This window comes from Gossypium hirsutum, chromosome A09 (genome assembly GCF_007990345.1).
Source record: "Gossypium hirsutum isolate 1008001.06 chromosome A09, Gossypium_hirsutum_v2.1, whole genome shotgun sequence".
NCBI classification, from domain to species: Eukaryota; Viridiplantae; Streptophyta; class Magnoliopsida; order Malvales; family Malvaceae; genus Gossypium; species Gossypium hirsutum.
In genome coordinates this window covers 61,374,737-61,388,245 of record NC_053432.1, presented here as the reverse complement: position 1 = coordinate 61,388,245, position 13,509 = coordinate 61,374,737, and the positions used below count along the sequence as shown (strand labels likewise).

At 27.5% G+C, this 13,509-nt stretch overlaps 1 protein-coding gene and 1 pseudogene across 1 annotated transcript; one reads left to right on the top strand and one right to left on the bottom strand.

Moving 5' to 3' along the window:
• Positions 1–426: 426 nt before the first annotated feature.
• On the bottom strand, positions 427–2,670 carry LOC107943382 (60S ribosomal protein L18a). The gene is made up of 4 exons (XM_041076316.1): positions 2,491–2,670; positions 2,035–2,150; positions 1,854–1,917; positions 427–925 (listed from the first exon to the last, which is right to left on the bottom strand). Exons 1-4 carry the CDS (start codon positions 2,503–2,505, stop codon positions 584–586), a joined length of 537 nt encoding a protein of 178 aa, XP_040932250.1. The 5' UTR covers positions 2,506–2,670; the 3' UTR covers positions 427–583.
• A 6,067-nt stretch (positions 2,671–8,737) lies between these two features.
• Positions 8,738–12,854, top strand: LOC107939991 (gibberellin 2-beta-dioxygenase 2-like; annotated as a pseudogene).
• Positions 12,855–13,509: the final 655 nt, after the last annotated feature.

Here is a 13,509-nt window from a genome sequence, read left to right as displayed (position 1 = left end):
TAATGATTTATCGAACACACTCTTACATTTAAATTTTTTATATTATTATTTCCCATATTAGATCCATAAAATAATATCATAATATTAAAATATCTAAAAGAATAACAAATTTTTTTAACACTTGTCATGCCTAATGCATAGAATTATTTAAATATTTTTAAAAAAATAAATTACCTAAAAAGAGTAACAATTTAGGCACGAGTAATGCATATAATTATTTTAATTTTTTTAAAACAAATTATACTTTTAAGCTTGAAGTTGAAAACAAATAGAAATTTGTCATACATAACTCTAAAATATTCTTAATAGTAAAAAAGTAAATAATTTTAATCAAATTCGATTATCTAACAAGTAAAAGCAAATTGAAATAAAGGATTTATCCAAATATCCAAACCAAAATCAATTGAGACATTGAGAGTGGCTTAATAAGCAAACTTTTTTGGGCGATTTGATTAAACAAAAATGAAATACTGAAAAACCCAAACAAACAAAAGTTCCAACCTTTTCAAATGAAATACAATATCTGATCAACGAACTGATATGATTTCACTAACAAAAATTTCTCATCAAATGATAAAACAAATTACATAAACAAGTTGGGCTTCGATGCCTTGTAAGTTGTTTTCAGCTTCCTGGTAGGTGGTCTCACCTTCTTGAATACCAATGGGAACTTGATTTTCGAGTTGTGGAACTGCTTGGTGCTGTCCCGCTTGCATAGCTTAGCTGGAATGGTCGCCGTCTTGATAATCTGGATGCAAGGGAACCTGACTCTGTGACGAGAAGCCATCTCGGTGTACATCTGTTCAACAGCTCCATTCAAAGTAGTGTCGCGGTATTCCTTGTACATGTTGTGATAACCAGTACGGCTTTGATAACGGAGCCAAATACCATAATTCTTGATCTTGGTAGGGTTCTTCTCAAAAATCTGAAGAATGGGTATTGAAAACAAAATCAATTAATGTATCAAAATTCAAGTCCCTTTTGGCATATTAGACAATCCATTCGCGACATTAATCAAATATTAACTCCCCCCTCGTCCCAAAAGCAGAATCTAAACGATTTGGGATCAACAAGAAAAGCAATGTTACTCAAATTCGGGTGTTTCAATCATGAGTATGTGATCATATCCCCATATCGAGTTGATACAGGTGTCAGCCACAATTAATTCAAGAAAACAAAGAGTCAAAGCAATGTAGCCTAGGAGATAAGAAAGATGTTGTAATTGGCATCATCTTGTTATCAAATATTTCAAATCAACTTTGGTTCCAAAAACCACTTTTGAGTTCAAAATCTTAAACATGTAATGTGTAATCTATTTTTTTACCAAATCAATATTTCCACCTTGCATTTGATGGTTAATTGCAAAGCAAAGATGTACTATAGAAAGTTCTATTATACAAAGAAAAACAAAAACCATAAAAGAACAGAAATTTTATATTCAAGATGATCATAAATTCCAGTTAAACACAATCGGCATGAAAGCCTTATGGTTAGATGTTTCTTTCATATCTAATTTCTCAACTTATCACAGGGCAAATTTAAAGAAAATAGCCTATAAAACATGAATTACGCATCTAAATTGGACAGACATAAACTAAAACCTGGTGAGTCCAATAACATAGTTTCAAACACTACTAAAACAGAGCAAAGTTAAAGACAACAGCATAAAAACATAAAATCCCCATCTAAATTCAACAGATAAACTAAATGACACAACATAGATTCCGATACTAAAAAAAGGACCCTAGGAGTCTAACAAGAAATTCAAGCATACAATTAAAAGGATGTTTCTTAAGCATCAAATTACTTCATAAATAGAGAATCATCAAATGGATATCACTAAGCATTTTTACCTCATTGATGGCAAGGACTTGCCCATTGCTCTTCTTAACCTTCTTCAGCTTTCTCAAGAAGTACCTGTTGAATATTCAAGAACAAACACTCAAATCAACAACTTCAATAAAATGGGGATTAAATTAAACCCCCCCCCCCAAAAAAAAAGATTCAAAGATAGAAATGAAAATAATCACTAACCAGAACTTGGATTTGGCCCGAACCTCATTGGTAGCCCAAAGCTTCATCCTGTAAATCTTAGGGTGCTCATCGTTCTCCGTTGGAAGAGCCCTCCCAACAACCTGGTACTGGTGAAACTGCAACCATAAACAAAACTAATATAAAAAATCTTTTTTTTCTTTGTGGCATTAATTCAAACAGCTTAAAAGCATTACTCCTCCATTTGGTAGCTAAGAAAATGCAGCTCTTTTATCCCATAGTTTACGACTAAATTTCAAAGAAATGAAAACCCAAACATTCTAATGGATCAAAACCCATTAATAACATCGCAAAATCGAAACTAAATTTCAGCATAAAATAAAATAAAAAACAAAAAAACAAAACGAGGAGAAATCGTAGAAAATCGAAGTAAAAAAGTAAGGAAATTGAGAGGGCGGATGGGGTAGATCAGATAAAACCGAAGCGTTGACAACTTACCCGGAAAGTAACCATTGTTGTCTCTTACTCTTTTCGCTCGATGTAGGAGATGAAGGAAGCTAGGGTTTTTTACTTTGACTTATATATACTTCAAGCTCTGTTACATATAAAGAGCCCTAGAGCCTAGGCTTCGTAAACGGATCACTGGATCGGGTCGGGTTGGATTACTTTGAACCATTTAGTTATCTCAGTCTGACTAGATTTTGTGGTTTTAAATAGGGATTAGCATTAAGTTTTATAAATTTTTAATTTAGTCTCTAAAATTTTGAGCTTCAACCACATCGTGAATAAAAAATTTTAAAAATTTTAAAAAAATACAGAAAATATTAAAAAATATAATTTTATAAAAAAATTTAAGATAGAAAATATGTGGCACAATTTCAAAGTACCACATTAATATATCTTAACTTCAAATCATATTTTAGTTGTTTTTAATTTTTAAATTAAAAATTATAAAATTTATAAATGTAATTTTTATTTACCAATGATTGTTTTCATTTAATAAAAAAAGAAAAATATTTGATACACTTAGGGGTATAGAAAAATATTTAAAAAAGAAAAATGTCAATTTTTTAAGGTTGCTTGTGGAAATAAAATATACTATTAGTGTACCAAATACTAAACCTTAATAAAATATGATGAATATATTTTTATATTATAAAGTTTGAACATTTTATTAAAATAATATATTAACTAAAATTTATGAGTTTTACTTCATTTAATAATAGAATTAATTTAATTAAAAATTGAGATAATAGACTGTTAGTTTTATGGCAAATTTGATTGCTATAATGAAATATTGTTATAAAAGGTTTGGGTCTATCCAAAATCTTTTAAGAGGTCGGAATTGAATTATAAAATTTTGAGAAGTCAAAATGTAATTTCATCATATATCAATTAATTATTAAAATATTTTTAAATGAACTTACCATTTTTTTTTCATTTTTGAAGATTAAAGTGCAATTTAATAATATATTAATTTATAGTTCAAAATTTTAATTGATATTAATCATGAATTCAAACTTTATATAATTTCTATTTCCTATCTCTAATAAAAGTTTAAAATGCAAAATTAATAAAAAAAATTACATAATAAAAAAATATTTAATATGTTCAAATATGAATATTAAACTTCAACACTTTTACTTTTTGTCTTGGTTTGTTTTATCCAAAGTTTTCAAATTTAGACAGGTGATTAAAGCGATTGGGTCAGTTCATCAGTTTAATTAAATAATCATAAAAAATCATAAAAAATATATATATTAACAAATAAAGAATTTTTGAAACAAAATTTTAGTTCAATTTAATCGATTTTTATCGAGTTGCAAGTCAACCGCCCTAATATTTCTCTTATAATCAGTATCTTAATTAACTCTCGATCCAATCAAACTGATCAACTTGTCCGATTTGGTTCACACAACCATGATTTTATTCACCATTCAAATTTTATTTTCATTCTTTATCTAGGTTCATATTGATTGGATTCGAATTTATTATTAAAATTTTTAAAAATATTTGTATAATTCTTTAGTTATATTCAAATAAAGATAATTTTTAATTAATAATAATTGTTTAAATTAGACTGAATAGTTGGACTTTGAAACGGGCTTATATTTTCTTTTTTCATTTCTTTATTGAGGTAATATTTGGAAAGCCAGTTAATAATCGGATTTGGGTGTAAAACATTTTCTTGTAACGGTGTTTACCTTTTAAAAACTTAGTTAATAATTGATTTGTTTATTACTCAAAACTTTTTTATAATTTAACGGCGGAAAAAATGATATTTACTTAGTTTTAATAAAATAGTTTTAATAAAATTTATCTTTCATGCATAATTAATTAAAACTCATGTTTCAACATTAAAAAAACGAAATAAAAGTCATGCATGCTATAAGAAAAGAAAACTCAAATCCTAAGTTCTATGCCACAGTTCAAAAATAAAGCATTACAATCTCTGAATAAAAATACCAAATAATAAACCTAAAGTATTGAAATAAATCAAAATCGAGCCGAGACTCTCGGATGTCGTGTCCGCATCCTAACCTGGTGGGTTATCTGTAGAGATGAAAATAAAAGGGGAGTGAGCTATGAAGCTCTATGTGAATTCCATTACAAGAAAATCAATGCAGAAAAATAAACCAAGCATACATAATAATAGTTTTTAGTATAATAACTACCATATAGTATAGCAGAATTTGACAGTACATTCGAGCATGCTTATGCGTGATGATGCAAAGCAATTTTAGTTTAACAAAAAAGAAAAGGGTCCTACTCCATCGTGACACTCCACAGGAAGAGTTCCCTAGAACTTTTTAACCTTGACACTCCAGTTTGTGGACGAGCCACCAGTTTTGCAAGTTAATATGCTGTTAGTAGTTATAAATACACAACGAGTTTGCAGATAAAAGATGCCAGTAAATTTGTGGTTAAACCACCAATGTTTATAGGTTAATACATTGCCAATAGGCTGTGAATGCACAACGTATTTGCATATAAAAGTTGTCAATATGTTTCTAGATAAACCACCGGTGTTTGCAAGTCAATTTGTTACCAGTAGGTTGTGAGTGCACAACATGTTTGCAGATAAAAACTACTAGTATGTTTGTGGATAAACCACCAATGTTTGTAGATAAACTACTAATACAGTATGACATGCCAATAACAATACAATACAGAAATGGTAAACATACTTAGCATGTAAACAGATTAATAGTAGTAGTAGACATGCATGACATGTATTCAATTTATGAATAATAGTAGTCATGTTGATCATGCAATCGAAAACACAGTGGTACGAGTAACAGTAATAGTATATCAATAATCCAATGATAGTAAACATGTACCAATCACATATCATGCATTTACAGTAACATTTTGGTCAATTAAATCATGGATTCCAACATTATTCATAATACTAGGAACTCAATTGAATGAGATAAACACTAAAAATAGTTTGGGGACTATTAGGGACTAAATTAAATAATTCACAAATTCTAGGAAAAATTGTAAATCAGGGGTCACAAGGCCATGTGAGAGGCTTTAAGCCATATGCATGGGTTACACGATCGTGTGGTAGGGCCATGTAATAGACTGTGGTCGTGTGGAAATTGCAAAATTAGGCTACAGTGGAGACACAATCGTGTGGAAAGTTCTTGGCCGTGAGAGATTCGAACTAGCCTAGGATTTTAGAGGCACACGGCTGTGTAAGGGGTCATGTGGTCCACATGCCCGTGTGGCTCTATTTTTAAACGCGGTTTGCCTCGATTCTAAAAGAGCAAACACCTTTGACCGAGAGCACGATCAACGTTCCACGCGTTTAAATATGATTCGATCCACCTAAAACGAGTCCTTCAAATGATATTTATACACGAGTTAATGATTGATTTCAATATTGTCAAGATTGTTGAAAGATTTGACAAGAACCGAGAAAGATTGTGTAACCGGATTACAAGATTAACGTGGATAGGAGTCCTACATAAATTTGAGATTAAACACCTAGATTAAAATGTACTTACCAAACTTGGATGAAAAGAAACGAGTGCTATCAATGCTGAAATCGACCACTGATAGGAAAAACAAGTCAAACGGGGTTTGATTTTGATTCGAAAAGCAAAATATTCAGTAATAAAAAGATGTAAAATTTTATGCAAATGAGAAAGAAGTGAAGAAATAAGAGAGGAAATAGAAAAGATGAGAGGATGTCCTATTAAATCTAGTTCAATTGGGAAAAGAATGGCTAAATAGGTTAGGGTTTGGAACCCCTAGGGCAATAAGGGTAATTTTCCCAAAGTTTTGGGCCTAAAATTAAAAGAAAGAAAGAAAAAACAATTTTGGAGATGGAGCAACTCAAACTTGGGCAAACAAAGCAGAACTAAAGTATTAATTAAGCCTAAGGCCTATTTTTTACTAAGTTTTATCCTTGACAGCATTTATTCATTGTGGCTTTCATCTAAGGTTGCTGAAAATAAAAGGAGAAAAGAAAGAAAGGAGTGACTTAAACCTAAGGTCTCTAAGGAGTGCACTAATTATTTAACCATCAAGCCTATTCAATTTCTTAATTATGTATTTCAATTAACTCTCTATATTTTGGGGCATGATAATGAGTGTTTAAAATGGTTATGACAAAAAACTTCTTATATTATAAATACTAAAAAATTATATTATAAAAAATAAATTGTGTATTTTATAAAGTAATAAAAATATTATTTGAATCCTAAAAAGTCATAAAGTTATGACAAAAAAATTTATTATAAGTATTTATTATAAGTATTATAATATATTTATTTATAAAAAGTTATAATCAATAAGTATGGACATAACTTATTTATCTGTCCATACTATATGTTATAAAAATAATATACTTAATCATAAAAATGTAAAAATGTTATAAATTTTTTATCATAACTTATTTATAAAAAATAACTTTATAAAATTATGAAAAAGTTATATTATTTATAAAAAAATAACTTTATAAAGTTATGAAAAAGTTATATTATTTATAAGAAATGTTATCAAAGTTTTGAATAGTTTATAAAACCTATTTTATAAAGCTTATATGTTATAAATTTTATATTATTTTTACCTTAATTTATGTGCTATAAAAAGGAGTATAAGGTCTATGTTAATTATGCAAATAGAAAATGTTTTATTGCACCATATTGTGTGATACACAATAGATAACTTGTGAACTCTTTAATTTGAGATATTTAAGGCTTCGATACGAGGCTAAGAAGAAGTTTGTTGTTCTAAAAAAATAAATTTTTTTATATTAACAACATTAACTTAGTATAGTATAAAAAACAAGGTTGGATCGTATTGGTATGTTGCATATTTCATAACTTTAATCATATGTGGAATTGAGAGAATCCATACTTTAAGGAACACATGCAAAAAAGAGATACTGACAATATTAATGATGCATATTCAAATTTAGATGACGATGAACATGGACAATGACGAACAAGTGATGATAAGGAGCATATGTTAAACATTAAAGAGGGAATAACTCAACAAACATACACAAAAATAATTACATAAAATTGCATATGATGTTTATTTTTGTTATTATTTTTATTAATAATCATATTATCAAATATTTTTTAGACTAAACATAATATAGTTATGATAATTTGATTTTAATTTTTTATAATTATTTAGATTTTATTTTGTCATACTAATATTTTTTATAGTAAGTAATTCTTTTTAAAATATAAATTATTTAACTGTGTAATTACAAAGAGAGTGTAATAACTAGCCCAGTAATTACACTTTCAGTAAATTACTCTATGTTGTTTAGATAGATCTTGAATAAATTGCATAAATTTCTAAACAAGATAGCATAAAGCCAAATGGTCCCTTTCTTAAAACAAAAATAGGCATAATATTTAGCCCTCCAATTTTAAAAAAAATCATTTTAGTCATTTATTTATTTTTGTGTCTTTTTTAGTTTTTAAACTTACATTATTTGTCAAATTACCCAAAAAATAATGAAAAAGTTGTTGTTTTTAACTTTGCTGATGTGGAAAACCACGTCAACAATTAATTAATTTTTAAAAATTTAAAAATTTTAAATATATATAACTTTTTTTAAAAATTATAAAATAAAAATTATTAAAAATACAAAATTGTAAAAAAATATTTTTTAAAATTTAATTAATTGGTAACATAGTACGTGTATGACACGAAAGCAAAGTTAACAAATATTAATTTTTCTATTTATTTTGAGGTGATTTGACTAATAATAATAATAATACTTTTATAAAGTTAAGGGCCGAATAAATCGTTAAGCTCAAAAAATTTAAATTAAGTTTTGGATTATGACATACTTAGCACAACTAAGTTGGAGATGGGCGAAATTATTGGCAAATTTTTTCAGTTTCATCCTTAAATCCTTTTTTTTTATATTAATTCCAAAGTTTGAGAACTATTTTTGTCTTGGTCTATGCGGTGATGTGACTTTGATATAGTGTTACTTTATTACTTAAAAATTAATTTTGTAATAAAAATTTAAGTGATGATGTAACATAATCTCATAATACTAATTTTATAGTATCACATTATTGAACCACAAAATTAATAAAAATTGAAGGATTAATATTGGAAAAAAAAGTAAAAACCAAATTTAAAAAAAAATGATAAATTCATATCCCAAACTAGAAATTACAAAATAATACTATTAAATTAGTATATTACAACTCCTATATAAATCCTTAATCCCTCACCTCTTTTAAATCCCATAAGAAATCCCTCTTACAAATCACTCCATACCTATCATTCTATCATTTCTTTTATATAAAATTTTCTTTGCTTTCTCTTTAATTTCATATATCATAACACACACACATAAATGGTTGTTTTATCAAAGCCAGCACCATTAGATGACCATTACGCATCGATCAAGACATGCAAGCCGAGGATTAGTGTTTTCAAAGGAATCCCATCCATAAACTTAAGAGACCCAAAGGCCAAAACGTTGATAATTCAAGCTTGCCAGGAGTTTGGGTTCTTCAAGCTGCTTAACCATGGCGTTCCTATGGAAACCATAGCCAGATTAGAAGCCGAAGCTCTTAGCTTCTTTAATCTTCCCCGGTCTGTGAAAGACAAAGCCGGTCCGCCCAACCCCTTTGGTTACGGTACTAAAGGGATTGGACCCAATGGTGATGTGGGATGGATTGAATATCTCCTTATCAACACCGATCAAAACCCAGAAATTTCCCGGGTAAAATGTTTGGGTAAATTTTTAGGAAGTCCTTGCATTTTTTTTATAATTCTAGTCTATCTATTCTACCTTGCAAAATGCATCTTTTTAGTCTAAATATTAACTATTTTCCTAACTTTAACAACAAACAATTTAAATTTTTTTTATATTTACACTACGATATTTAAATTTCATATAATATATAAAAAGGTAAAATATAAAAAGGTAAAGGAAAAAATATATTATAAAATTGAAAAAATTGATTGAGAGAAATTAAGTTTAAGCATTTAACATTTGAGTCCGAGTTTAATCCATATTTTAAATGAGATACCACATTCATTTTCTAATCCCAGTAAATATCATAAAAATATTTAATTTTGAAAAGATAACTCTACCTTTCAATATATTTTGACTTAAAACTTTTACAAGTTTCCCACAAAGATCATAACTTTTTTTTTTTATATAACTAAGGTATTGTTAGTTGGTGTCTCATCCAATTGTGACATCTGATCGTTATTTCATAATATTATCATGAAACAGGTCAGCGGTGAAGGATTATGTGATGGAAGTGAAGGCGGTGGCGTACGAGGTGGTGGAGCTAATAGCGGAAGGGTTGGGGATTGAGCGAAGGGATGTGTGGAGTAAGATGCTGAGAGAGGAGGAGAGTGACTGGTGTTTGAGGCTAAACCATTACCCGATTAGCCAAGACCTGCAGGCATTGAGCGGAAGGAAAATGATAGGGTTCGGGGAACACACCGACCCACAAATAATATCACTACTAAAATCCAACAACACGTCGGGACTGCAAATATGTCTTAAAGATGGGACTTGGGTTTGAGTCCCACCTGATCATACCTCCTTCTTTGTCACTGTTGGTGATGCTTTGCAGGTATATTATTACTACCAACTATTAGCCGTGGAGTAAAAAAAAAAATGGTGCAAAAATTAAATTATATATTTTTATTATCATAAAAATATAATTTTATTATTTTAATAATTTATACTTTTATAATTTTTAAAAGATTAAATTAAATTTTTATCATTTTTAAAGGGTTAAAATGTAATTTTAGGGGCCATGCCCCAACCAGCTCTCTGACTCCACCACTGCCAACTATGTTTACATTTTAACATATGATGGAGTTCAAATTTATCTATATTTATAAATAGTTAAGTCAAATTATTTTAGACATGATTATTTATTTAATTGTTTTATTGAGTTGATGTATCGAGTTATGATCAATTCAATTATAAAATTACAAAAATTACTCTTTTTTAAATTATAATTAATATTGTTGTGATGATATTTTTATCTTTCCATACTTTTATATCATTTTTAAATAAGATAATTAAAAATTAAAAATTCAAAAACTAAACATATGTTTAATAATATTAAAATACAATTTCGCTACCATTCCACCTATCTTCATTATTGAATTTTAAAAGATAATATTCCATTTTGCGTGTGACAAAATCTAGTACTTACTATTAATGTGCTTGATTGAATCGGCGTTACCTATTAACTAAGTCTCAACTCAATTAGAAAATTACCAAATACTCTGCCATTTTATAAAGCAACAAATATTTTTTGTGGGTATTTTTATATTTTTATATTTTTTATAAAAAAATACATATGACAAGATTTGAGCCTAAAACATTATAAAATTTAACATTTTAACTTTGTGATTTCAACCAAAAACTCGTTTATTTTTTATATAATTCTTTTATAGATATATGTGTTGCATAATTTTTTCACACACATTGTAGGGGTTCAACTCAGTTGAAAAATCACCAAAAATCCTTTTTTTTAATGAAGTAGCAACTATTGCTACAAGGGCATTTTTGTTATTTTATATTTTATGTAAAATCTAGAAAATGCACATAATAAAATTTGTACTCAATGTACCATAGGTTTCAATATCTTAACTTTACTCTTTGTTTTTTATATCAAAATTTTATAAATATATTTGTTACAATTTTTTTTATCTATATTATGAATATGATATAATTTAGTTTTTTTAACATAAATATTAATTTTATGTACTATTTAATAATTATATGTTTAATTGTCATATAAGATAAACTATATAAATAATAATAAAAAAACATATCATAAAATCGAGTAATGGTCAGGTTTGTGCCAAGTTCAAGCCCTTCAATGTTGAGCCCAAATCTTAAATGAATTTATTTTTTTGTCATAATCATTTTTCGAATTTAAATTTTTTGTTTTAATCTTCTTATATGATTATAACTTTAATAAATTTATCAATATAATAATGTTTATTATGCACGTAAAATTTTAAATCAATCCGATTAATCTTCAATAAAATTTAATATTTTAATAAAATTCAACTGATATCTTCACTATTTTAATAAGTTCCATTCATTGTAGTTCCTTATTTCTTTATAAAAGTTTTTTCTTTCAATTTGAAAATAAAATTATTTACAACATTTTTTTCTCTTTCTATCTCTCATTTATGTTATGTTAAAAAGAATTATTTTAAATATACTTTCTATTAATATCTTTAATAAATTTTTTATCTTACAACTTTTACATCCAGAATTGTACTATTATTTAAGAATTTAAGTAAGTTAATATTACCTGTTAATCAAATCTCAATTCAGTTATGAAATTACTAAAAACCCATTGTTTTTACAAAGTGAAAATATTATTTTGAAGGTATTTTTATCCTTTCTTATATTTATATAAAATCTATAAAATTACATTCACATAATTTGATTTAAAACTAATACACCATAATTATTTTTAATTTCAACCAAAATTATATTTAAGTTGGTTAAAATATGCCACAGGTCCTGCACTCTTTATAGATTTGGAATTTAATCATTTACTTTTATTTTCAAGAATTTAGTCCCTCTATTTTCAGATTTCAAAATTCAGGTTCAATTGTTAATACTGTTAATTTTTTTGGTTAAATTTGTTGGTGTAACATTTTAAAATTTTAAAAAAAATACTCACATGGTAGCAATATAACTATAAAAATGACATTGTAATGGACTTGAATTTAACAAAAAAATTTAACAGTGTTAACAATTGGACCAGATTTCTCAAATCTGAAAAGTAGAGAGACTAAATTTCTGAAAGTAAAAATTTAAGGATTAAATTTTAAATTAAGAAGAGTACATGGACTTATGACAAATTTTTACCATTTAATTTGTATATCAATACTCTCTCTCTCCATATATTTTAATTTCTTCTCAATTTTCTATTCTTCTTGGGCAGGTGATGACAAATGGGAGGCTTAAAAGTGTGAGGCATAGGGTAATGACAAACTCACTAAAACCTAGAATTTCAATGATATATTTTGGAGGTCCGCCTTTAAGTGAAACCATAAGGCCATTGCCTTCACTAATGGCCAAAGGTGAAGAGAGCTTGTACAATGAGTTCACATGGAGAGAATACAAGGCTTCAGCTTATAAGTCAAGGTTGGGTGATTATAGGCTTGGTTTGTTCGAAAAGGCTTCAACTACTGGCCATTAATGGCATCAAATTCCCCACTATTTTATCTTAAAAAACCTAGAGCTTTTTTCTTTTGTCGAAAATGTTGACTCCACTTGCCATAGATATGGAAAGCAAATAGATTGGATTGTTTCTTTTTACAGGCTTTAAATGTAAGTTTATCAGCTATATAAATATATACCTATGTGAATTTGTTGATTTTACCTTCCGGATTTTTATTTGGTTGCAATTGAGGCCTTGCTTAGAAAGTAACAATAACTATAAATTAACTATAGATATAAAATAAGAGATGGACACAAAAATATGATTATACAATTCAAAAACTTTCTATGTATGCTAGGCTTTGCTCAAAGAGTAATCTATTATAAATCAACTTGTATAAGATGTGATTGAAATCTAATTCACTTACCAACTTGTAACCTTAGTCCTATACACAATTTAGATCACTCTCTCACTAAGACTTTCCTCCTTAAAAGCTTTTGAATAGTTTAGTGACCATTTTTTAACTTTTTGAAGTTAAGTGATAAAAACGTAAACTTATTTATAGTTTAGTGAACTTTGGTGTAATTTACCCCTAGAAAAAACTACGACAATTGATAACAATTTTAACTATTTTCGTAAACAAACTATAAGGTAAGGATTAAGGAACAATTCAATCTCATATCAAGATAAACAAGGTAATTTAGGGTGTGTTTATTTCATGAAAGATGACTTACACAAATGTTCTTCGTATTTTCTTATATTTGTTTCACGAAAAATGACTCAACCAATGAAAAATAAATCTTTTTTTTTTCTTTCTAAAAATTGACTTTTCCTTTTAAAAAGTGTATGTCAATTTGTGAAA